A 27199-nucleotide genomic window follows, 5' to 3' on the forward strand; every position below is an offset into this window, starting at 1 on the left:
AAATTAAGTCCAAACTAATGCTCTTAAGGGCTGAAAATCTTACAAGTTACCATCATGGTCACGGCACATGGTTCTGCACTCATTATAAAAAATATGAAAATCTGACACTAGATTTAGTATTTCATAAACACATTAAAGTCTAACCTCATCAGTATTATTCTCAGATTTATCCAAGTATCAATGCTATAGGATCTTAAATAGCAAATTTCTAGAGTTCTAGAAATAAAACTGGTCCGAAAGGACAGGGAACTGAGGTTCACCTATCAGTATTCACCTCTCTGACATTCAGTGTTTCCCACTACTTTGCTACATATATCTTAATTTAAGGAGTAAAGAACCCCTCAGTGCTCCTATCTACTACCACTGTGTTTTCCATATATTTTCTACTCAAAAGGTTCACAGAGATGAACATATTTAAAAGTAAGTATAAAATTACTGCCTTTGCCATGCTTTAGTATATAACTTCCTATAACATCTAGCACTGTGGTAATCAGAAACAGATCCTGCATAAACAGACAGGAAAAATGACTGTTTTCAACAGTCTGGAAATCAATCAACAAGCAAAAATTTTTTTAAAAAGGCAAATGAAGCTGCATTCTAAAATCAATAGTAACCAACACATGTAAAACACTGGCATGTCAACTCCACTCTATCCCCAACACTACTAGGAGACATCTAATAAATATGCTGGAAGAACTTCTCTTTGATGTAAAAAGGTCAGGAATTTCCTCTCATTCTGCAATACCAGCCACATACCAAGCAAGAAACCCACAGAGACTACACATCCTCACCATCTTGGGGGCTGGAACCTTTCAACATGCAAGTGTGCAACAATTTCACCAGCAACTGCAGGCTTCTGTCAGTCCTCAGCAAAGGCACGTAGGCATTGGTACCCAGCTTCACCAGGGCATCCAGAAGGGGGTCTAAGAATATCCTCAACACATTCTGTGTTCTCCGCTTTTCACTAGATATTAAAAGACATGCCCAAATCAACCATCTCAAAAGCATAAGGAAATTACTGCCCATCTGTAATCTGTGGAATTGGTTAGCTACTGAAATCAATTAGACAAAGTTATTCTTAGGGATGACTCAAACACCCAGCACCTACGGAGATGGGTCTCTTGGTCTGTGCTTTTTCTTAAGTGTAATGATCGTCTAGGGAAGAAAGCACAGGAAGAACCCAGTGGGAAGGAAAGGCCTACACCCATCTCACTTACAAGTCCAACTGTGGAGACCCTGCCTCTGTAATACAGAAAAACAACACAAAACAGAGATAAACTAGATAACCTAGGTAAGCTAGTCAAGGAAATGAAATGAAACATGCTTAAAAAAAAAAACCTAAAGCTTTATGTAAAACTGCTATCATCAACTTGAGTACTAAAACTCCATCTAAAAAAAGAGATCTGATGTAAATAAAATTAACTGACAGGCAAACATATACCAATCCACCTACTGAAGCGATTTATCACAGTAACTATAATCTGACAAGAATTGATCTGCTCACATTCTCAAAATGTAATAAGGTTGGTTTATCTTTAGTATCATGTTTTAAAAATTACGTATTTTCAAAGGAGTCAAATTCAGTGTCTTTATTCTTATGCTAGGATTTTACCATCCATTCTTCTAACACAGATATAAAACCAACAATTATTATATACAGTGCTTTTTTAACTTTCTCTAATATAATATTAAATTGTTGTTTAGCATTTAATTTACCAGCCTAAAAGGACTAATATGCTCTATTCCTATTTATTTGTTAATTTTAAGCATTTTAGTGTATTTTCAACGTTCAACTTCTACCCTTTAATACTTTGTGATCAACTGTATATATAATTGAAAAGTCTAAATATATATCATAAATCTGCTAGTCTTTCTTTCCAATGAAAAAAATAATTACCTGTACTCAATCTTCATTCCTTCCACATCCACAGCTAGCAAGATCATCAGAGCAGTCAGCCTGGCCTCAGACCAGTCAGGCATAAAACAGCTTTCTCCTGCTTGAATAATACAAGGTAAGGTTTGCAGAGCAGTAACAAAGTCTTTCAAAGGTGACACTTTAAAAACAGCCAAGCGATTATCCTTACCAAAATTACACTATTAGAAAAATAAAGCTCCTTACTACACATCCACATGTAAATTTTAACAAAAACAAAGCACTACTACTGGCCTGACCTTGGGCTGCACACCAGTGGTCCCTGTGGTCAAGGAATCCAAAGTGTAGAATGAAAGAAAGGCATCAATCAAAGCATCGGCAATGAAATATAGAACTGCAATATACTGAGGCCCTGCGAGAGGGCCACAGGAGTGCACATGAAGGGGCGTGCCTTGCGCAGACATGACAACTAGGCTGAGTGTGACAAATGAGAAGGGATGAGTTGGGTGAAGGGAGATCAGAGCTTCCCAGGATGGAAAGAAGTATGTGGAAGGTCCTGGCAGGAGAGAGCTTGAGTATTCCAAGAAACAGAAGGATGACCCTGTGCATCTAAGTGAGAGGGAAGAGCAGAAAGTGAGGGGACAGACACGGGTGAGGAGAGACCAGGACACTAGTTAGGCCACCAGACACTTCTCTGTCTAAAAGGCAACAGGAAGTCAGCGATATTGAATGCATATGAAGGAGGGAGGGGAGATGTATAAGCTTGAAGCCAATATTTTGAAAAGTTTCCCCAGCAACAATGTGGACAAGAGACTGCAGGAGAAGCAAGAACAGATGCAAGGTAAGCAAGCAAGAGGAAATTTTAACATTGCAGCTGGGTTTTCCCAGGAAAACTCAGAACCAGAAAAAGGATGGGACAATAAGGACACTATGGCTGGGTGCCTTGGATGTGCTGGATCTATAGTCTAGGCTGACTGTAGTAGGGATGTTCATTTATTTCAACAGGTGTAATAAAAGCATCTTCCAAGTAACAGCACAGAAAATGTACTAGACAACAGAGAGAATAAAACACAAAAGAGAAATATTCCAAGGACAAATGCATGCATTTTGGAAGGATAATTATCTGATCATTTAAGACCTATTCCACGATCAGATTAGAGCAATCAGTAGATAAAAATGAGTTGATCTGAGACAAAGCTAGGAAATTCAAGACACATTAAATTAAAAGATGCAATTTTCTCAAATTATACTAATGACTTTAATGAAGAGGAAGCATTCGAAATGTAAAAGACATTCTCACTAATGAATCTGCTAAGAACTCACCCCTCATACAGTCTTACACATTTCCCCAAAGGGAACTCTGCAAAGGTGGTGTTAGGGACTAAGAGTGCAGCTCAGTGATCAAGCATCTGCCTAGCATATACCAGGCCCTGAGTTCGATCCCCAGCACCACAAAACAAACAACAAACACGGTCTTTGCTAACAATGCGAAGAAAAGAAAAATTAACAAAATCATCCCTCTGAAATTGTTTCCCTAAAATTATTTCTCATAATCAGTTCACACTAAACATAATGGTTTAAAAACAAAGATGAACCACTAACTTCCACATATTTCTATGACAGGGCTTCCAAAAACACATCTGTAAAATTTAGCTCATAAGGACTGAGCAGTTGTATAAAAAATTAATAAATTTACTTGTGTTCAGTTCCCATTCTGGCAACTTATCAGCTTAAAAAAATCTTAGAACAGACAAAGTACAAGTTGGGAGATAGTATTTTTTACTTTCTACTACTCACACTCTTTGACTGAAATAAAAGTTTGACAGTAAATCACACATTTGTGTAAGCTTAAATCTCAACCTCAAGTCTAGTGAAAACCTCTTTGAAATATTTTGGTCCCATTAATCTATAAAAACAACTGCAGACTTACTTTCCCAAGCAGGTGATGTAATGTACTCTTGGACCAGGTTCTTCACATAAGCGTTCAGAGATGTTTCAGGAAGTCCATCAGGGCCACAGATAGAGGATGGCCTGAAAGACCTCTCATTGACACACAGCCAGTCACAGAGCTGGAAAAGAAAACAAGCAAAGGATTACTTTATTTTAAAAACTGAATGGAACAGTTTCTAATCTTCCTAAGCCAGTTTCTTTTTTCCACAATAAACTGAATTTAAATCACTAAACAGCTCCTCTGTAATCTCAGGGGACCACTGTTGACTGAAATGTTATATTTGACTATATATACATTCATACATATGTTTTGCTGTACGTACTATCTATGGAACTCAGTCATGACAATAAACATTTTATTGCTTTGTTGTATTTCTAAAGGACCTAATATAAGATGCACAGTTTGATGAGGTATTCTAAAGAACATTTCTATGCAAAATAACATTATATAAAGCAAATTATATATAAATTCTTTCCCACTTTCTATGCTAAAATAAGAACTTTTATGTTTTTGAGAGAATGTAGAATTTAAAATATGTTATAATTAAAGTTCCTATTCTCAAAAGCTTTTGTACCATATGTACCTATTAAAATATATTAATAGGGAAATATTATCTCAGTCTTCTTCCATTACATCTCTTAAAAGACTGGTAAAAATAAAAGTCACATAACACCACTAACACTTGATCAGCTGTAACTGTCAATTTAAATATAAATCTAAATTGTGATTTAATATGTTCATAATTCTTTTTACAATGGTTCTCATAATGTGCAATTCAATATATGAGTTTAAATGAGTAATTATGAAATGAGTCTTTCTAAAAGAATTTTTTTTAAATTTCTACATTAAGGGCTGGGGATTTAGCTCAGTGGTTTCGCTGCCTGCTGCACAAACGCAAGGACCCGAGTTCGATCCCTGGTACCCAAAAAAAAAAAAAATTTCTACATTAGTTAAGGTCATCTGAAATTACCATATAAAGACTAGATTTTTTTGTTTTGTTTTGTTTTTGGTACTGGGGATTGAACTCAGGACCTTGTGCTTGAGAGGCAGGCGGCAGAACCACCGAGCTAAATCCCCAGCCCCAAGACTGGATATTTACATCATAACATTACATAACAAAAGTTATGGGACACAGCCAAATCTACACTAAGATATAAAAGCATATATGCCACGCTTTCGATGTGGTTCAAACATGTACCGCAAAGGTTCATGTTCTGGAAGCATGTTCCCCAGTGTGGTGGTGGTTTGTTTTTTGTGGCACTGAGGATCAAACTCGGGGCACTCTACTACTGAGCTACACCTCCAGCCCTTTTTATTTTTTGAGATGAGGTCTCCCAATTTGTCCAGGCTGGCCTCGAACTTGGAATCCTCCTGCCTCAGCCTCCTGAAGTGCTGGAATTACAGGTATCTAATGCAGCACCAGGTTTCTGGTGATGTTATAGTAATGGAACCTTTAAGAGCTGAGGCCTAGTGAAAAGTAGACAGGTCAAGGTGCTCCACTCTTGAAAGGGACTAAAGCTAGTCTCACAGAATGAGTTAGTTCTCACGAAAGCAGGCTGCTACTGAGCCGTGCCACCACAAAGCTAGGCTTATCTGCACAGGTCAGTTCCCTTTTCATTTCTTCACCATGTTGTGATATATCCAGGGGCACCCACCAGGACACTCTTGCCACGCTGTTTAGACCTTCCAGCCAAGAGAATCATAAACCAAATAAACGTCTTTCTAAATAAGTATTCAGCCTCAGGTATTTTGTTATAGCAACACCAAACAGACTAATACAAGTGTTGCCATTATTAAATGAAGAGAAAGAATTAAAGTTAGGGATCAATTATAAACCATGAGACCAGAAGGTTCCTGAGGACAGCCACCATGTTTCTCTTGCTGTCCGCTGTACTCCCAATGCTTGGCACAGTGCATGATGTGTGGAAGGTGTACAGTAAACTTTTCTCAATACATGAATTCTAGATAGGATTACAAAAAAGTGAAACAAGCTAAAGGGAAGTAAAATAAAGAGAAAGGATGGAAGTAGACATGAACGAATTATAGCACTAAGAAATTAAGGGGAACAAGTAAAGAAATCCAAAAGTTAGATGCCTAAAAACAAATAACAAAACAGGCAAATGTGAAAACCAAAGGAAAAAGACAATAGCTGGAGTGGATGTTTACCCTTACTATGGGTTGGAAACAGTTTGAGGCATTTTTACATGCATTTCCTCATTTAAGCCTCATAGTTTATACAATATGGCAAGATAAATTCCAGATGGATTAAAACTCTCAATTTAAAAACTACACCTATCAGCTGCAATAACTATGTCTCATACAGATAGCTGAACAAATAAACACTGAATATCTGACCAAACAAAATGCAGAAAACCAATTTTTAAAATCACATTTACTAGCCACCTGGTCAAATTTAAACACTAAATATTTAAAATAAACAAGTTATGGTTAGTTTATTTAGGTGTGATTTGGGTCTACTCTTTAGTACTTATCATTTAGCAGTCCATATTTCAGGCAGAAATAACGTCTGATGGGAAAAGATTCAAGATAGCTGGGGCAGGAAGAGGAGCCAAGGAGGCTCAGGGCAAGGCAGACTGGCCACAAACAGTGACAGCAGATGCTGGGTGACTGGTACACAGGAGGGTATTAAAACACTTCTGTTTTAGAATTTTTAAATTTTTCATAAGAAAAAGCTAAAGGAAAAAAAGTGAACTATAAAAGTCAAAACTAAAACTAGATAGGGCCAGGAATGTAGCTCAGTGGTTCTGCCACCTGCCTTGCAAGCACAAGGTCCCAAGTTCAATCCCTGGTACCAAAATAAAAAAACAAAAAAAACGAAAACTAGATGAAAGATGCCCAAACTTAGTATTATCTCTCTCTCTCTCTCCCTACCTACCTACGTACTCTGAGACCTTTCTCATCTGCCACTTTCATAGCAAACATTACCCACACTGTGACATCTTAGTGACCTTACAGTAGGCTGCACAATAGACCTCAAAGATGTCCAGGTCCTCATCCCTGGAGCCTGTGAATGTCACCTGACGTGGCACAAGGGTCTCTGTGCATCACTACATGAAGGATTATGAGGTGGACAAAAACGCCCCAACGTAACTCAAGTGGCCCAGAGTAAGCAAAAGAGTTTGACTATGAAACAGAAGAGAAGATGGTAATACGAAGATAAAGCAGAGACTGGAAGATGCTAGGCAGCTGGTTTTGAAGAGGAAGGATAAGGAAGAAATGTCAGGCATACAGCTCCAGAAACTAGAGAAGGCGAGAAATGAGTTCTCCCCTAGAAGCTCCCAAGAGGTCAAACCCTGCAGAATCTTGGTTTCAGCCCATGAAACAAACCAATTGCAGATTCCTGACCTCCAGAAGTGAACAAGAACAAAGCCATGTTATTTTAAGCCACTGAGTCTGTCATAAGAAAACTAAAACAATTCCTATGGAGAGAAACTTGGCAGTACCCTCCACAATGGCACATATGCACTTAATCTGTGACCAGTAATCTTGGAACCTATTCTCTAGATATAACTGCAAAAGTAATAAATAAAATGATTATTTATCCTGGCATTGTTTTGTTAAGGCATAGATTGAATCAACTCAGGAATACAGCAATAGGGGAAGCTCAATGAACAATGGTACAACTAATGGAATGCTATGCCAGTATACAAAAAAGAATAAGAAACGATGTCATGGCATATGTCTATATGCCTGTTATCCCAGCACCGAGGGAAGCTGAGACAGGAGGATCATGAGTTCAAGCCCATCCCGGAACTCAACGAGGATCTGCCTCACAAAGAAAGATAGATGTGTGTGAGAGAGAGAGAGAGAGAGAGAGAGAGAGAGAGAGAGAGAGGGAGAGGTAGAGACAGAGGAGGGTTAGGGATACAGCTTAGTGATAGAGCGGCCCTGGGTTTGAACCCCAGTGCCATAAAAAAAGTCTCTGCCTACTGATAAAAAGAAATCACTAAGATATACTTTTAATTCAAATTTGAAAAGTGGTAAGCAGGGCCTACATTGAAAGCTATCATTTGTTTAGGGGCACGGCAGGGTAGAAGAACAGGGCAAGGAAATCAGATGCTTCTGACTAGTAGTTTCAATCTCTAAACCATGGCAAATCATTTCCCATTCAGGTAAGCAAAGCCAGATTTTTTAAAGAAAAAAATTCTGCAACATTTATAACATCTTACCAATACCTTTAATATAAAGATATTCACAAGGCCTGCAGGCCAGAGACATCAAGGAAGCATCCCACCAAGGGAGCTGGGCAGAGCCTGCTGCGCATGCAGGAGAGAAAAGACAGTTGATAGACAATAGGGTGCAAGATGACTCAGGTGCAGTCAGGAAGAATTAAGAATCACTGCAGTGGCACACACCTCTAATCCCAGCATTCTGGAAGGCTGAGGCAGGAAAATCTCAAGTTCAAGCCCAGCCTGGTCAATTCAGCAAAGTAAAAAATAAAAAAGGGCTAGGGCTAGGGTTGTAGGTCAGTGTGAAGGCCATGAGTTAGTACCTTAGTACCACCAAAAAAAGAAAAAAAAAATTTACAGTAATGTCAGATGTCAGGCCCGGCAGCTGGATAGAAGAAAGTGCCATTAACTGACAGAAAACAAGACAAAGAGGAGGTTTGCGGACTTCCTGTCTTTGAGACTAAGGTGGCATTATTCCTAGCTCACGTGGGCCAGACTCGGGATCTTCCCCCAGCACTGTCCCGCTCAGAAGGCCCACCTCTCCAGCTAGGCTCCTCCCCATCGGCCACAGAATCCAGGCAGCATGAGGTTTAGGTCACTCAAAGCAAATGCACAGTATTTCAAAATCTCTGGCGGGAGGTCACAAAGAAGTTGTTAACATTCTACATAGGAGTAAGCAATGAGCTCAATTAGAACACAATTCTGAAAACAATAAGATTTCAAAGAATTCTTTTCCAGCCTCACCTCTGTCCACAAGGTGGTTCCTCGTCCTAAAGATTCTTCTTGTTTCAGAGAGATGAGAAAACTGGAGACATCAGACAGTGATACTTTCTCCTAAGCAGGGAGTTTGAAAACATTACTCAGTTTAAAATTACCAACTGAATAAAATAACACCCCATGGAAGCAAACAAGTACACTAGTTAAAGTAGACTATTAGTAGTTAAATCTAATAAAATATTCATCCACTTTTAAAATGAAGACATTGATTGTAATCATTCACTACATAAAAGGAAATATTATTTCACAATATATTTTCTTTTAAAATGAGGTGACTATCTTAGAGAAAAGACAGTTACAATCTTTATAAAAAGATATTCTATGAGAAGAAATTAGTGCCAATCAAAAAGTGAGTCCAGGGCCGGGGATTTAGCTCAGTGGTTTCACCACCTGCCGAGCAAGCACAAGGACCCGAGTTCAATCCCCAGTACCAAAAAAAAAAAGTCTTTTCAAAGTGACAAAAATAACCTCCTGACCAAAGAAAACCACCAAAGTCTCATGGGCTGCAGACTGCATGTCCTGAATTAAGTCTATGCTCTGGGCAGGGTCAACAGCCTGCTTGTAAAAAAGTTCCCCTGGAATATGATTTTGCCTGTTTATTCATAAACTGTTATGGTTTAAATACAAAATGACCCCCAAAGACTCATGTATTGAGGACTTAATCCCCAATGAAGCAAAACCCAGAGGTGAGACCTAGAGAGGTAAGTGAATCATTAGGGCTCTAACTTCATTAATTTGAAGGAAGTATATTATAATTTAATAGCATTACTGAGAGGTGATGGAAACAAGAAGTGAGGCCCACTTAAAGGGAGGAGGTCATGGGTGAGTGACCTTGGAGACTATATCTGCTCTCAGTTTCTTTCTCTCTGGCTTTTCTTTTCTTAAGGAATGCAACTTTGCTCCACTATACCATAACGATGTTCTGTCTCACCTCAGGTCCACAGCAATGAAGCTAGCTGACCATGGACTGAAGCCTCTAAAGCCATGAGCCAAAATAAGTTTTTCCTCCTTTACACTGTTTGTCATGTATTTTGTCCTTGCAATAGAAAGCTAATTAACACACAGCCTATGGTTGCTTTGGCCTCTAAAAGAAGAATTAAGAAGCTGCATCAGAGACCATTTAACCTGAAAAGCCTACACCAGTGGTGGAAAAACCTATGGTATGCGTGCCATAGCAGGCTATTTGTATCACTGAAAGCTCTAAAAGGTTCACCATCACTGCCCTAGACAATATTTATTATCCACACTTCACAGTCTGCTGACCCTTGCTCTAGGCAAGAGTATTTGTTGGAGTTCTGTGTCTTGGAAGACAAGAGAAAGCATAGTGGAGACCAGGCATGATGGAGGAGACCAGATAAGAATCATCCAGAACAGGCTAGCTACTTAGCAGCAAGCTATGACAATGCATGTGAAATGCTGCTACCAGGGAAACTGATAGAGACTCAGTGCCCAGGGTTCTGCAGCTTCTGCCTTATCCATGGTGCCCTTTTTGACTCCAGGAGGAAGCAAGTGGTCCACATAAGCCATATCCTTTCTGCACATCTGGCACACAATGGCCACACCTATCATTGAGAACACTGTAAATCTTAAACCCAAGTTCCTCAATGCTGCTGACCTAGGACCAACCTGACCTGCAGGCCCATCTGATGGTGAATCATAAGTCAGCTATTCAGTTTTGCAACCTACTGGCTAAGACAACCTTGTAAATGGGAATATCAAAAATAAACTCACCACATCCACCAAATGCATCGCTGTTTGAAGCAGGAAGCACTGTGCTGCTCCTCTCAATAGAATGTGATGTGTAATCATAGTACACTGGATGACATCCCTGACATCACAACACAGAAACACATTTCCATAGGCCCAGGGAAATTCTGATAACCTGTAACTACTGACTTATAACATCTGCAGCTTCTAATGTAGAAAGTTACTGATAGCTGGGTTTCAAAGCCATTATTTTCCATCACGGCCTCTGACAGAGTTCAATTTTAATATGAAATGACCTCTTCTAAAAATAAAGACTATGAACAAAGATGCTTTTAAGAGTAAGAATTTCACATTTTTTGAATACTTTCTATTATTATCATTTGATATTTTACCTTCAGTTTTCTACTTAGCAATATAATAAAAAAATGTAGTGGTCTTAAATCATCTATCAGAGTACTTATTTAACTTAGTAACTCAACACAATAAATTCCATTAGATGAATAAAAGTTTTTAATTTTATTTTTTCTTGCTGTATAAAAGCTTTTTCTTTTCCCCTGGTACCAGGGATTGAACTCAGGACCTTGAGCTTGCAAAGCAGGCAAGGCACCACTGAGCTAAATCCCCGGTCCTATTTTATTTTTTCTTACATAAGATTATATTAACTAAAACCATGCACCAGTGATGAAAGAAGGAAAAACAAGCTATATTGATAAAAAAAAACCATGGCAAATAACCATACGTGACTATATACAGAGTATATTACCTGAGAGCAAGAAGCCCTTCTAGACCCAGGGCTTTACATCTTGGGATATTTGCCAATGCCTTAGACAGGAACAAAATGGGAACAGCACACCAATGTCTACTCCTCATCTTCTGAAGAAACTTTAATAGGAAATTACCTGGAAGAAATAGTTTTAAAATATTATCATTGTCAATAAGCACAAAGATACTCAACATTGTTAGTTTTAAGGAAATACAAATCAAAACCCCAATGAGAAGATGGGATTTAGCTCAGTGGCACCGCGCCTGCCTCGCAAGTGCAAGGTCCTGTATTCAATCCCTGGTACCTGGGGAAAAAAACCCCAAAGAGATACCATATCACACCCACTGTAAAGATTATAATCAAGCCAAGGGTTGGGGAGGCTTTATAGTAACTGGAACAATCACACACTGCTGGTGGAAGTGTACAATGGTGCAGTCACTATGGAAAATAGCACGGTAGCTCAACCAGAATTAAACAGAATTACCATATGACCCAGCAATTTCACTTCTAAGTATGTATCCAAGAGAACTGTATATGCTCATATAAAAACCTTTCAATGAATACTCCTCATAGCATTATTTATAATAATCAAAAGTGGAAACAATACAAATGTCTGCCAACTGATGAATGAATAAAATGTGGATTATTTACACAATAAAATATTATTCAGCCACAAAAAGGAAATATTAACACATGCTACAATATGGATGAACCTTAAAATACTGTGCTAAAAAGCTAGCCCTAAAAGGCTACATATTGTTCAACTCCATATATGTATGTGAAATGTTTTGGATACATAAATCTATGGAAACAGAAGGTGGATTGGGGCTGTTAGGAGCTAGGCAGGTAAGAACAAGGAGTGACTGTTCAGGGGCAAGGAGCTCTTTTTGGGGGTGATGAAAATATTCTGAAATCAGATAGTGGTGATGGTAGTAGAACTTTGTGAATATATTAAACAACACTGAATCAAACAGCCTAAAAGGGTAGTTTTCACAGGATATAAATTAAATCTCAATACAGCTGTTGTTAAAAAAAAGAATATTATCTCAATTTCATTCCTATCTAGTAAGATAACTATTCCACTATATTGTGGCGATTCTGATAATCATGCAGCTATAGTTTTTGAAAGTTGTAACTGTTAGAAGCCATACTTCAGAGCTGCTAAGGAAAAACGGGACTGGAAATATTGATGCAAACCTTTCTCATAGGTCATTTCTGGCCTACCGTGGACTCATTACCATGGCTGGCATGACACTATATTCTCAGATACAAAAGGACAAGGCCTCCTTCTGTCTCCTCTGCTAAACTCTGATTTGTCAAGGACCTTGGATCCTGCAGCAAGTGATAACTGTTTTCTCAGCTCATGTAGAATGACTTTAAGAAATCCTCAGAAGTTCCTAGAAGAGTACTGTATTTTGTACCTCCCAAAGAAACAAACAAAAAACCAGAAACACTTAATATACATTCACTAGAGACTGGTGGGTAGCCCTAACTTCACTTTCTTCTAATCAAGCTCAATAAATCCCTCCATGCGCCTAAGCCCTCACTCAGGACCTGAGAAGGATGCCCAGGGCCACACTTTCCCTCACACTCAGCTGACATACTCACCAAGTGTATGTTATGCCTGGCCCTGAGCCACAACCATTCGGCATACAGATCCTTTGTCTCATGGCCCGAGTTTATCCCCAGGTTGCTGGAGGCCAGAAACTTAAAACTAAATATCAGCTCTTAACGGTTGAACTACCTTCTCCATTAACTAATTTTCAAAAGGAAGCAAAGCAAATCATCTTTCTGTAAGTTTAAAGTCATGATATACAGATTGTATTTTTTTTCTTGACTTTTAGATAGGTACATATTACCACCCTACTTGTAGATTAAATACAAATGAAAGAAATAGTTCAGACACAGGGTGACTTTATCAGTCAAAAAGGCAGAAGTGGAAAAAGGTCTGAGAGAGAAGCAGAAGTCCCTCTGATGCTCAGCAGACAAAATCACACTGTCCCTGTGCTCTGCTTCTGAACTCATCTCATGGGAAAGAATAACAAACCACCCATCTAGGAGGTTTATGTATGTATTTGTCTTTCTAATCTAAGGCAATTTATCTGTAAAAGAAGTGCCACATGGACATTCAGTTTACCAGTTTTTCCTAAAACCAGGCTATTCCTTTGTTCAATCTAGTTTCCTAGTTCTTTTTTTTTTTGGTACTGGGGATTGAACTTAGGACCTTGCACTTTTGAGGCAGGTGGTGGTACCACTGAGCTAAAGGCTAGGCCCTAGTTTCCTAGTTCTTGAAGAGCAGAGAAGTAGAACTGGTGGCTAGTGGCAGATCCTCCACCACCATGCCAGGATGCTCCTGCACCAAGGCAATGGCACAGGCCAGTGCAAAGCCTGCTCATGATGGACACTTGCATGATTCAAACACGAACAGGTCCTGGGAAACATTGATTATAATCACACAACAGAGCTTATACCAATATGATAAAAGTTTTAAAAAAGTATTAAACTTTAAAAATAAACTCACTGATACATACTCTTTATTTCTTCTGGAAGGAGAGAAACATAAGTGACTAAAAACTTCTGTAATTTTAATCCCAATGGAGAACCACTTCCTACAAGCTGGCCTGTGGGCCTATAGACAAAAAAGAGAGAAAAACAAATATTTAGGATCTATTTACAAGTGAGAATACTAAAACTAAATAGACTACTGCCCCAAACTCTTCCAGCAATCTTTCTAAATCTGCATTTTATTTTCCAGTAAAATTCTGAGACTCTTTCTGGTTACAGAAACATCAGCACTTTCTAGAAAAAGGAACTTGAGTCACAACCTCCTTTCCCCTTATGACACTTTTCCTTCACTCTTAAGTCACAAATAAATTTTGCTAAATACAGTGGTACCTCAGTTCATGAACTTAATTCTTTCTATGATTCTGGTCTCAAACCAAATGGGACAAGAACTGAATCAAATTTGCCCATAAGGTCAACATTGAACCTAACCACTGAATTTGATTTGGTTCTCATCCAATTTGGTTTGCGATCAGAATCGTGAAAAGAATTAAGTTCATGAACCGATGTACCACTGTAGTACATTTTTTAAGAACTCCATAACATGGTAATCTTGAATTATATTTTATTGTTTCCAACTTATAATTCAATGACTTTACAACTTAGGCCTACAATAAAAGAAATAATATTCACTGCAAAAACATATATTAGTAGTAAATTACTTTTGCAATAGCATCTAATTATTACCATCTACTAAAGTCATGTTTTTCTCCTCTGTGCTTTTCCCAGGAACATTATCTGCTAATTGAACACATGAGAATGCTGGGAAACTATAGCACCCTATAATAAACATGCGTGTCAACTCTTCAGAAAGCACCAAGACTCGGTGACCTCACTGTTCTCCAGCTGTCTCCCACTATACAACAGCCGTGACTTATTTGAAGACTACAAATCCTTGGCAAATCAAGTATCTCTGTGCTCTTCAGATATTTATTAAGTAGACATTAAGAATTAACATTTGTACAACTTGGCACAGATAATCAAACATTTTAAAATAAATTGGTGGTAATGGGTGGGGGGGAATCCTTAGAAGCTTTCCAAAGAGAAGATTTAAGGTTATAAAGTTAGTTAATCAGTAGTAAAGGCCAGGCATAGTGACACATGCCTGTAAACCCAGCACTTGGGAGGGTGAGGCAGGAGGATCCCCGAGAGTTTAGGCCAGACTGGGCTACATAGTAAATTCAAGGCTGGCCTGAAGTACATAGCGAGACCCTGTCTCAAAAAACAAAACAAAACAGTAGTAAAGAGATCATATAATTTCAAAAATGGGGGAAATTTTAAAATATACTTTAAGAACATAGGTAATTCTCAAAAAGATGAGGCTAAGTCACAATAGTGACAAATTCCTCTCATTGCTAACCTTTAGGTAAAAGCAGCAAATGAGACATCTTAGAATCCTGGCAGCCACTGTCATATATGGAAAAGGCAAAATGGGTCCAGCGCTACTAAACTGAAACTGGATAGACTGGTATAAATTCATGGCTGGATAGATATGGATAGATAAATTTGTGGGCAGATGGATGGATGGATGGATAGACAGACAGAATATCCAGACACTGAAGCAGATACAGACTGGTAAGTTTGGTTGGCAGACAGCTAAGAAAGAGATGCATTACCTGGCCCCCCCCCCCCCGCCAAACACAAATACAAATGAAAGAGGCAACAATTAGGCAAACACAGTAAAACATTAACATTTGGAGAATATGGATAAAAGATAAATAGGAATTCCTAGGGCTTTTCTGTTTTTTTAAAGTCAAAAGAAAAAAGGAAAAAGGTTCAAACCATTGGTCAGCCATGGTCACTAGTTTCCAGAGGAGTAAAAAGCAGGCATAATGGGAATAAAGTGGGCTGAGTAAGATAGTTTCCAAAGCCCAAAAATGGAGGGGTTTGGGGCAGGAAAAGAAACGAGGAGGAATACATAACACAAATAATAGACAAGAAGAATACCAAATAGAGGCACTACATTATTTTTTTAATTATTTAAAAAGTGTACGTTAGGCAACACAGATTATGTACCAAATATGCTGAACTATCTGATCATGCTTGGTAACACCAAATTTATTTATCAAATACACTGTATTGTGTTACTGCTAAACAACAGAATGTCTGCTATGATGAATGTGGTCATTATGTATATCTAAAATTCACCAATAAAATTAACTAAAAAACAAAAAAACAACAGAATGTCTATTTACCTGCTATACAATGAGCTCTCTGAAAGTGCATCCATTAATGGTCCAATAATAAACTAAAAAAAAAAAAAAGACGCATAATTGATAGGAAGTTGTAACTGCACATCTACACTGGGAGGCCAAAGGCTGCAGCAACAAAGCTGACCCTTTCTGCTGCAGGTTAATTCAGCGAGGGTCCCAGTATGCCCGGTGTGTACCTTAACTCCATCAGAATAAGTACAGAATTTTCCCACCTGTTAAAAATCTAAGGCATACTAATAAGAGTTCACATTGTGGGTTGAGAAAGAAGGAAGGAACCCAAAGAAGCACATTCTGGGAAATAATGGTAGTACCAAGAAAAACAAGATACTCAAGATTTAAGCCCCTGTGCCTAGAAGATAAAGGGGGAACTTATATTTTAAAATATGACTATTCACTGGTCAAAAAGCAAGCTTACATGAAGTGCAGAAAGGGGAGGGTAATATAGAAAAATGTTACAAATACAACAGCATGTGTTCAATTAGAAAATGGACTTAGATTACCTCTAAATGGAAGGAGGATTGCCCAACCTAAGGAAGTAGTCTTAGGAAACAGCACTGTAACACAAGCTGTAATTCTCCTGGTCACTGGTCTCTATGAGGCTTCTGATAAATGGAAGAACAAATTCTAACAAATGGAGCTCAGACAGCAAGCTGTCCTACAATAGGAGATGACAGTGCTGAACTGGCTTAGCTGTATCCTTTAACTCAGAGCAGCAGGCCAGCTTCACCCAAAAGCTTTGATGCCACTTTTCACACTCTACACCGGTGATGGCAAACCTTTTAAAGGTTTCTGTGATACAAAGAGCCCACTGTGGCATGCATGCCATAGGTTCACCACCACTGCTCTAGACCAATGAGGTCTGGAAACAAACGGTAGAGAACTAATGGCCACCACGGCCAGGGTGCCAGAAGCGCTACCATTCAGCTTGTGAAAATGACACAGCTTTTTCCAAAAGGGATATATTTGGAGAGGTAACAGTGTTCTAGTGTGCTTATCTGAAGATCACATAAGATACAACAAATGTCTCCTTTTGACAAAGGGACCAAGGAAAGGGAGCAAGAAAGGGGCTGTCATCACCTCAGAAAATTCCAGTGAGAATGGAAGAGCCACTGTTTCATACAGCTCCAAAAAATGAATGATGCCTTCTTTGGTCAGGATTTTATTTTCACTTTCAAACATTCTTTTATAAATACACAGATGCCAGGAGGGGTGAAAGAGCCAACAGCCTGCGGAAAAAGGATGTGATGCTGACATCCAATTCTTAACTTTATGTCTCTCGACGTAGATTAGTCACAAATATGTGTACCAACACATTAACTGCATTAAAACATTACAAAACATGGTTTGTTTTTAATCACTGAATAACCAAAATAATTTCACTATTAAGTACTCTGTGTTCAGACAGTTTAATTGAGAAGAACTGCAAAAGAATATAAGAGCTGCTGCAGTCCATAAAAATTAGATGTTACCTCATGCATATAGATGGGAACTTTAGCTCTGGGGCGGTCTTAATCAATGCTTCTCTCATCCCACTTCAGTCCATTCAGCATACAGAAATCTGAAAGTGTCACCCCTCTGTCTTAACACCCTAAATGGTTTCCTGCCACTCTCAGAATAAAGTCTGAAGGAGATATGGACTGACCCTGGCTCCCACTCCAACCCTGTCCTCTTCTCCTCCACTCACTTCCTGCAGCTCCGCGGGTTGTCTGCCTGGCCAAGGTATTCCCATCTAGAGCTTGTGCTGCCTCCTTAATCTGAGCCCAGACGTCACTCAAGACAGCCCTTCCTCACTAGCCCCGCACTGTCTACTCCATTCCAGCCCCTTACCTATTCCCTTCATACAACTACACAACTTATAAACAAAACTATGTTTTCCATGGAAAACAGACAAAATTCAAGTGTAAAAAGTATTGCAACTGTCTTACCACTTTATCCCCAGTCTTTCGCATATATTGGATTCTAAGTAAATACCTATTAAGTTAATATATAATCAAATGAGCAAATAGATTATGGAATGAATACCCCTTAGAGGAATTTTTCTGGCTCTTGAATATCCTTTAATTCTATTAGAAAAAAAAAGAACAGCATTTTTAACTCATGACAGTCTATAAATAAATTGGTCTATTATTCGTAATTTACACCAATATGCCTGTTCAAGTCTTTGGTAATGGTGATTTTTCAAAAACTGTCTCTATTTATTTGATTTGCCAAGTGCTGTGGGCAAAATGTGGTAATAAAAGCATCATTTTAATAGTAAGTGCATCAAGTGAAGTCACAATCAGATTCAATTAAATGGTAGCCCCAGGTGGGACCATACATGCTTATGGGCTGTGAAAAATCCCAGTGTATCAGAAAACAGCTTTCAGCAGTCAGCTGAATAAAGCTCAATTCCTAAGGGTCAAGCTATTAAAGTTGTAATTATCAAGAGCAGGCATTAAAGCCCATTTACCTAGGTTAATCCTCATGTGTCAACACAGTAATTTATCATTCCTATGAGTACAAAACATGGCTGGCCTGCATTTCACTGTTTCCCTGATCTAAACTTAATTTCATAACATAATTTTAGGAAACTTCAGCTTCATTTCATTTCTCTTGGGAAGCTCTCAAAATACAGTAGTGATCAAGACCTTTAAAAACATCTTTACACTGGAGGCTGGACCAGGAGGATTGCAAGTTCGAGCCCAGCCCGGGCAATTTAGCAACTTAACAAGACCTTGTCTCAAAATAAAAAATGAAAAAAGGACTGGGGATGTAGCTCAGTGTGAAGACCATGGGTTCAATTCTCAGTTTAACCAATCAATCAATAACATGTTTAAAATTATACCCTGGACTTTTCTCTTCCTAAGAAGTCCAAGATACATAACAGTATCAGAATCCCCCAAAAAACAAATGATACATGTGTATTTATACATAAAAATGATAAAGAGAATAAGAATGAAAAGCAGTTAGCATAAATATTCATATCCTAAGGCTATTTTTATAGCAAATACCATTATGAAAGTATTATGGAAGGGTCCTTATCTTTCAAGGATCTAGACTGACGTATTTACAGATGAAATGATATGATGTTGGGTGGCTGGGGATGAATGGGGAAGGATGCACACGATGAGAAGAGTCAAGGCTGGCCACAGTGGACTGTTGCTAAGTGGGTGATGGGTTTATTGCACTCGTACATAAGGTTCACCTCCAATAAATCCTTGAGATTTCTCATAGTCAAACATTTTTTAATTATTCATATCTCTAAATTACAATTAAATTTTCTCGGGGAAATTACAGAAAACTCTGCAGTTATTTAAAGTTATATCTCTGAACCCTGCATAAGGATATGGATGAAGGACATCATATGGGCACGCTGCTGCCTTGGGACAGTGACTCAGAAGAGACATCTCTGAGAAACTAGCAGTGAATATTAATAGGTGGTAGCATTACCGGGTGATTCATATTTTCTTCCTTGTACTTTAATAGTTTCCAAATACTCTACAATAAACAAGCATGTTATAAAACTAAGGGGGAAACTACAAATGTTATTTTTTAAAAAGCAAAAAAGAAAGTAATCATTACCATTTTCTTCTGACACTGCATATTCAAACAGATTGTTTAGCTTTGGTAAGACTGGCTTTATAACATGTATCTAAAAATAAGAGCAAAAAATAATAAAATGAAAACGCACCTTTAAAAAATGTAAGGGAATGTTCATCTATTTATATAATAGCAGCCCTTTTGTTTTTACACTCGTGAAAAATACGCATAAGGAGGCTGATTCTTTTAGGTTTTGAATCATGGCACGAATCAGGCATGTAGAACCAAGTATGGCAAAGATAATGACTGTGAACACAATGATGGCAATGGGTACCTTTACATGGTGAGGTAATGCATTCCAACATTATTTTATGTAATGTTCAACTGACCTGGAAGACAGGCAGGGTTGACAAAACTGATATATTTAAGAAGGAAAAAATAAAGAAGCATTTTCTCCAGTCACTTAAGTTGTTCAATATCACATATTTACAGGCGGAGAACATTCAAAGCTCAACGTTCTTCATAACGCTTAGACCAGGACAGGGGCACCTTGCCTGTGTTTAATTTGGATACCCTTCAAAATATATGTACACTAGGTCTCTAAAATAAATAATGAAGGTCTATGGATCTACTCACCAAAGAAGCTCTAGAAGTTTCTTTCAATTTAGAAATGCTTTTTATTCTTCATTCTGCATCGCTGTGTAATTTGGTACATGAGTAACTTCCCTACTCCCATCCACCATGCTTGCTGCACATGGGGGTTGACCCCTCAGTGGCCTACAATCTACAGGTGGGGACCTACCTTGGGGAATAATGCAAAGGCACCACTTTGCACAAAACTCAAATGCTCAGGCCCTAACTCAGATCTACCAAATCAAAAAATATGGGGATAAGCCTAGCAATTTATACTTTATAACTGCATGATTCTGAAAAATGCTAAGGTCTGAGAATGCCAGGGGTCAAAGGGAGGGGAAGGGAATAGGAAAAATAGAAGATATATCATGTACAGGTACAAATTACCTATGATGAATGTTATCACTATGGATATCTAAATTGTACCAATAAATATTTTGCTTAAAAAAAAAGTGATATCCTTTGTAAAAAAAATTAAGTCTCAGAATGCCAAGGCAAAATCAAAAAAGACTCAATTTTTTCAACTATCATTTGAGTTGCCTAAAAATATTAATTTCCTGAAACAATTCACATTCTATTTTACTTTTTTGTGGGGGGGGGGGGGGGTACCAGGGATCAGACTCAGGATCTTCCGCTTTCGAGGCAGGCAGCAGCACCACTGAGCTAAATTCTGGCCCCAGATTCTATTTTAAATAGTATTTGTACCAGAAACAAAGGATATTTTGGTTCTATCATGCTGTATCTAAGTTGAACTTTTTGCATTGCTTTTAATGAATGTCTGAAAAAGAGAAAAACTCTATCTATTGCAGGATTTGCTGAAACTTGAAAAAACTTACCTGATTCCCTTCTAGAGTTTCCATAATTAAAATATAATTTTCCCAAAATTTTAGAAGCTCGTCTTTTTTCTTCTTAGACCACCAAAACAGACTTGGGCCTAGTATGATGTAAAAAAAGAAAATTAGTTCTTTTTTACAAATTTCATAATTTTCTTCATAATAGCAGTTGGTAAAATAATGCCACTATTACCAAAACCTGCATTTCTTAATAATACAGGACATCCTGTGTCACAGCCTAGATTGAAATCTCACAAGGATTTTTTTTGGTTGTGTTTTTGTTTTTAAATTAAGATTACTGTTGTGAAGTTTTGGGTAAAAATGACAGATTTCACATATAAGCTGTTCTTTCCATAAGATTCTAACAGTAGAGTATTTTTGAAAAGCAAAATCTCAGAAGAAAAACGCAGGAAGAGGTAATAGCAATAAAATTTAGAATTTGAAAATCAAATTAAAACCAAGGTAATTCAAGAAAAACAAATTCTCAGTTAACATAGGGAAAGCTATGAAATAATTCAGTTTGCATTTCAAAATTTCCCAAGCATAGGAACTTGGTAGCAAAAGTTGCTTCTACAGGTGGCTAAACTAGACGACTTGCTCAGAGACTATTTAAGAACAGGATGCTATTTAAAAGGGGACATTCTAAGAATAAACAGCACTTGCTGACAACTAAAATTTGATAACAAAAATAAGAAACTCATAGGGCTAGGAATAAAAGAAATCACCCAGGGAGTACAGAAAAAAGACCAAATCCTTAGGAGAGAAAAGATGCTACTATGTAGAAAAGTCCAGGAGATTTAATATCCAAAAAAGAGAACAGAAATTGGAAGGGAAAGGAGGAAATCATCAAGAAAATTTCTCAGAACCAAAGAACATAATCTTCAGCCTCAATAGGCACAAGAGATAAGTGCCCAGCACAAGGATGAAAATAAATCAGTAAAAATCTGAAATTTCAGAAGCTGGGGCCACAGATCTGAGTCTCCAAGGAGAAGGCACACATTGTACATAAAGAAACAGGATCCAGAATTGACTGGCACTTCTTAATAGCAGCAATGGAAACTTTTCTTATCCAAGTTGATAGGCCAAGGCCTTTAAAATTTTTGATGAAAACATTTTCCAAGCTAGAAATCTGCTCCCGATCAAACCATCAATCAAATATGAAATGAGGATGTTTAGACATGTGTAGTCATGGCTTCAACTTCAAACAGAGAAAACCATATGAGACCATACTGCCTCAAAGAGAGAAGGCTGGATAATCTACTAAATCCTAAACTGTCAGCAGGCCTGGCTGAATGGCCTTCCAAAGGCCAAAAAGTCCCCAAGCACAGAAAGGGCCTGCAAACTGTTCCACCTCCGGCTGCACACAGAGGAAGAGGGAGCAATCAAAAACAGTTTTAGAAAAATGGCATTTTAATGAGTTTTTAAAGGCCAAAGGCAAGCTAGCTTGACAGCTTGGCAACCCTGAGAAAGCGAGGGACCACATCTCGCCTGTCCTGGTATTCTGGAGAAGGATCTTGGGCAGGGAAGAAGGCTGGGAGGGACAGATATGCAGGCCTGCCTCAGTTTGAGAGGCAGCAGGACCCACTGTTGGGCAGAAGCATAGCCAGTCAGGACCACCAATGCCTCCTGCCTGGCCCTCCTTGACCACAGATAAGAGATCAAAGCACTGGTCACCAAAGAGGGGCAGGAAGCCCACACGTGCACCCTTGACCTGCCCTGATGCCAGCCAAAGCTGGCTGTCTTTGGGAGGAACAGAAAACCTGCTTCTCTGACCCTGCACTGAGACTATTAATCAAAAGCATCTGGGGCTGGCTATTTAGCTCAGTGGTTCTGCCGCCTGCCTCGAAAGCATAAGGACCTGAGATCGATCCCTAGTACCAAAAAAAAAAGCATCTGTGGCCCCAGAGGGCAAGGGAACCTGCTCCTGCTGGTATCCTGCAGCCAGACAAAGTCAGTCTGGGCTTCAAGGCCAGGACACTGGTGCTCAAAACTTCTCAAACCAAGGGCCGGGGATTTAGCTCAGTGGTTCGGCTGCCTGCCCTGAAACCGATCCAGAAAGCAGCTAGCACAGGAGGGCAGGGTTACCCCCAAGCCCTTTGCCAGGTGGGAGACAGAGGCTATGTGCCACTGGAGAGGGAGCAGGGATAGAAAGAAACTGTACCTTGAGAATCAAACACACAGGGCCTAAAATGAGACTGGAGTAGAAGAAATGAAAACCCCTTCCCCTAACTCAAACTGCCACCAAGCATCAGCAGTCAGACCTTAGAAGCCATGGCTCAGGCATCAAACTTGAGGAAAGCCTTACATCCTCCAGGCCGCCCCCTAAGCATGCCACCACAGGAAGAACTGGAAAACCAGCATGTACTAAGGCAGGAACAGCAACAGCAAACTCCAAATCTAGCTCAACAAGGAGCCAGATCCACTCAACACTGAGGACTGAGGGCTTAAAAGGAGTGCCTCCTTCCAGGCAGAAATATTTACTCAAGTTTTGAAGGTTATCCTGAGAAAACTGACTCCACAAACAAAAGACAAAACAGAAAGCAAAGACAAACCTATCAGTGTCGTAAATAAACACAATCATGTTAAAGGACCTAATGGAAAAGGCAAACAACATGCATAAACCCATGAGTGGATGGGGATTACGACAAGATGTCAATTATTTCTTAAGAAATTCAATGGAAATGCTGGAAATAAAAACATGTTGTCAGACACAAAGGATCTTTTGAAGGAATTATTAGACAGGTAACCTTTAAAAGTTTTCATCTCAGAAACTATTGGAGGGAGAATGCACTACACACATACAAATGGGTAAAAGTCTGAACTACAGGAAACAGAGCTCCAGGACAGGACTCCAGAAGGGAATCTGGTGACAAGAGATCCCTGGGCATCAGGAGTAAATGAAAGGGCTCTAGGAAAGATTTCTTCAGGAAAACTTAGAAAACATCTGATGGTCTGACTTTGTAAAGATTTAGACAACTGGTTGAGAATTTAGGACTGAATTAGTGATTAGTATGGACAGAACCAAACAAACTTAAACAAACAGTGACTATCACTTTCTATACACATCACTTGTGAATAGCATTTAAAAAGTCACACTGTGGTTAAGCTGAACATACATTTAGCCAAAAGATTAACTATGGCAATGGATTTACAGTATCTTCTCTCAAGACACTGGCATAAATACCAAAATATTCAGTTGAAAGTGTCAAAAGCGTTTTCTTTTAGCTTCGTATTTAGCGAGTATTAGTAAATCCTGATCATGAGAATTACCATGGGGTAAAAAAGAGAATTACCAAGAAAAATTTCAAAAGAATGAGGTTAACTCTAACTTGTTTCAATGCATTTACCCGAATACAGGTGTGCATAATTTTTGTTTCACATCTGGTGGACGTCAACCCCCCCCTCTCCCAAAGGCTCAACTACGAAACTGAATGAGTCTGTAAAATCCAGCTCTGGGTCTGACTGTTCCTGGCTGCTGAGACTTTGTGTCACTTCACAGGACACCCTCCAGGAGGGGTTCCCAAGGCTGTCAGACTTTAAGGGTGCCATCTGGAATGGCCAAATCCTGCAAGGATAGTCGGGGAGCTCCGGAGGAGCTAGCTTTCCGAAGCCAGTAGGGTCAGCCAGGGCCTCAGGCAAGTACCAGTTCCTTCCTGGGGGCCGCAGGTGCAACCGACGCCCCGCTCTGCAGACACCTCCACGGCCCTCTGCAGTAGGTAGCGCGCGCGCTTGCGCGTCAGGGCGTCCTCGGCACAGCCCAGACCCGCCTGCACCGTCCTCCAGAAGCGTCCGCAGCGCCGTGCGTCGGGGCCCGCGTCGCACGCGCCGGGTTCGGGCAGCAGTTTCTCAGCCAGCGCGCTGAGCAGCCGCAGCTCGGGCCCGACACGGCCTGGCTCAGAGCGGTTCCCTGAGGACGCCAGCGCTCCCCAAACGGCCGTCAGCGCCACGCCGCCGCCCTTGCCCAGCGCGGTCACCAGCGCCGCCGCGCCCTCAGCGCGACCCGGCCCTTCGGCGTCCAGCGCCAGGGCCACGGCGGCCTGCGCCACGCGCTCCAGCAGCGCGCCGTCCTCGTGGGGCCGCAGGCAGGGCGCGACAGCCGCCAGTATCTCCAGGGCCGCTTCGGCGCCCGGTGGGCGCCCAGCTCGCAGCTCCCTCAGCGCCTCCTCTGCCAGTGCGGCTGCCAACGGCGGGGAACCTGCGAGCCGGGCGCACGACCGTAGCGCCGCGCCCGCCGCCCGCAGCACGCGCCGCCGGGACCGCGGGGGACCAGGGTCGTGACCGCCAGGGCGGCCGTGCAGCAGGGGCACCAAGTAACCCGCGGCCAGCTCGCGCGCCGCCTCCGGGAGCGCGCCCTGCCCCGCGCCCGCGTCCTCAAGACGCTGCAGGAGGAAACGCAGCGTCTCCACGCGCTCCGCCGATGCCTCCCCTCGGCACAGAGCCCCGAGAAGGACCCGGGGGTCCCCGCTCTGCGCGAGCAGTGCCTCCGCGAGCACCCACTCCATCCGACCCCGGATACAGAGAAAGGCGCTGGCGTGCGCGTGCACCGGCCAAGCCGCGAGGGCGTGCGCGTGCATGCACCCGTGGACTCGGGGCGCGTGCGCGGGGAGGGGCCTCCCGCTGGGCCCCTTCCACCAGCAAGGCTTAAAACTACCTGGCCATCAGTGTAGTTCAGGAGAAAAAAGGCTCTTCTTAAAAGTGAATGCAATGTTTTCGGCAACTCTGTCGATTCCTGATTGGAGACTGGCCTGCGCAGCCCTAAAGTGGCCAGGCATGTCTGTGAGTGGAAATTGGACCCTTGCAGTTTAGCTGTACATCACAGTCACCGAGAGCTTTTTTTCAAAAGATGCATGCTGGGTGCCACCCACAAAGACCCTGACGCGGCTGGATCCGAAGTGGATTCTGGACATCTGCGTTAAAAATAAGACCCCAGGATGATTTAGGCCAGCATGAGCAGTGCTGTGCTTGTGTGCTAGGATACATCCCAAAGCAAAATACCCACACCACCCCTCACAGGCCAGTGCCCATGCTCCCAACTGCCCCTACAAGGCATGTGCTTGCCCCCACGTGCAAACTCAAAACTAGGCCCCGTGTATTGTTTGTATTGTGACAGCATCTAAAACTAAATATAGAAATAGAAACGTCCCCTGAGCTGCATGTTGCTGCATTGGTTCCTGGCTCAGTCCTGCATTAATTGAATCAGTGATGTGAGGTTTTTTTGCCTTCTCACAGTAAAGATCTGTCCTTTAATTGAGGAGACACAATCCCACCTTCAGAGAGCTTGACATGCAATAAACATAATGGGTAAAGTAAAAATAAAGTTATTTTAAAGTTATCTTATGGTACATATACAAGACATTTTCCATTTGTCATTCTCTTTTCTATTGACAAGACCTCATAAATGGTTCTATTTTAAATCCACTAAGAATATTAGCAAATATCAATTGCCTTCAAATAATATGCCAATAACATTATTTTTCTCAACATATACATATATCAAACATAAATGGGCAAAAATTTGAGCAGATGTTTAACAAAGATACACAAATGTAAGCATTTTCAAAGATGTTAAACATCATTAATCACCAGAGAAATGAAAATTAAACCCACAACATGGTACCACTTTAAACTCCTGAGAATGGCTAAAGTTTTTGAAAAACTGAGAACACCAAATGACAAGGATCAAAGATGTGAAAAACTAGCACTCTCATACATTACCTGTGGACATGAGTCTTAGTTACTTTTCTCATTGCTGAGACAAAATATTCAGCTTCTGTTAAGAGAGGAAAAGTTCAATTACATCACAGTTTTTAGTGGTTTCAGTCCATAACCAGCTGGCTCCAAGACAGGGTGGCATGGCAGACAGGTATTGCAGAAGAGAAATGGCTCATAGTGAGCAGAAGGTAGCAAAACAAGCAAGGGATGACCACAGTTCTTTCTATCTTTTATATCTTATTCAGGCTACTTAGGGTGGGCAGCACTCACGCACTTAATCCTAGTTCCCTTGAGCCTAGCATTGCACCATGAATCAATTCCAGTGTCATGCACTCTAGATCTAACCACCTCTGAAAAAGCCCCACCTATGACTGCATGAGGCTTTAGGGGGACATCTAGGCACAAGCCATAACAGCATATAATGGTAGACTTGTTTCTTAACAAGTTAAAATCGACCAAATGATTT

The 27199-nt window shown here is 40.3% G+C and overlaps 1 protein-coding gene across 12 annotated transcripts in view; it reads right to left on the reverse strand.

The window, feature by feature from the left end:
* Positions 1-25564, reverse strand: part of Tarbp1 (tRNA guanosine 2 -O-methyltransferase TARBP1) — a 64804-nt gene extending 39240 nt beyond the window's left edge. For 4 of the 12 annotated variants that reach the window (XR_015439426.1, XR_002398266.2, XR_015439427.1 and 1 more), the window contains exons 1-12: positions 24665-25564; positions 21025-21122; positions 19598-19667; positions 17114-17262; positions 16019-16071; positions 13793-13890; positions 11262-11397; positions 10523-10619; positions 8759-8848; positions 3804-3942; positions 1898-1997; positions 792-964 (exon numbers count right to left, since the gene is read on the reverse strand). Coding sequence is in view for 9 of the 12 variants with exons in the window: in XM_087181902.1 (XP_087038028.1) it covers positions 792-964; positions 1898-1997; positions 3804-3942; positions 8759-8848; positions 10523-10619; positions 11262-11397; positions 13793-13890; positions 16019-16071; positions 17114-17262; positions 19598-19667; positions 21025-21122; positions 24665-25523 (2062 nt within the window). In the remaining 3 variants the exon portion in view is untranslated. Of the gene's footprint in view, positions 1-791; positions 965-1897; positions 1998-3803; positions 3943-8758; positions 8849-10522; positions 10620-11261; positions 11398-13792; positions 13891-16018; positions 16072-17113; positions 17263-19597; positions 19668-21024; positions 21123-24368; positions 24617-24664 lie in introns of those variants that run through there. The other 8 variants (XM_021266399.2, XM_004854632.4, XM_021266395.2 and 5 more) reach the window with 6 other exon arrangements.
* Positions 25565-27199: the final 1635 nt, after the last annotated feature.

The sequence above is a fragment of the Heterocephalus glaber genome, unplaced genomic scaffold (genome assembly GCF_053883595.1).
Source record: "Heterocephalus glaber isolate CG9 unplaced genomic scaffold, H.glaber_assembly_v1.0 deba00001472, whole genome shotgun sequence".
Taxonomy (NCBI): domain Eukaryota; kingdom Metazoa; phylum Chordata; class Mammalia; order Rodentia; family Bathyergidae; genus Heterocephalus; species Heterocephalus glaber.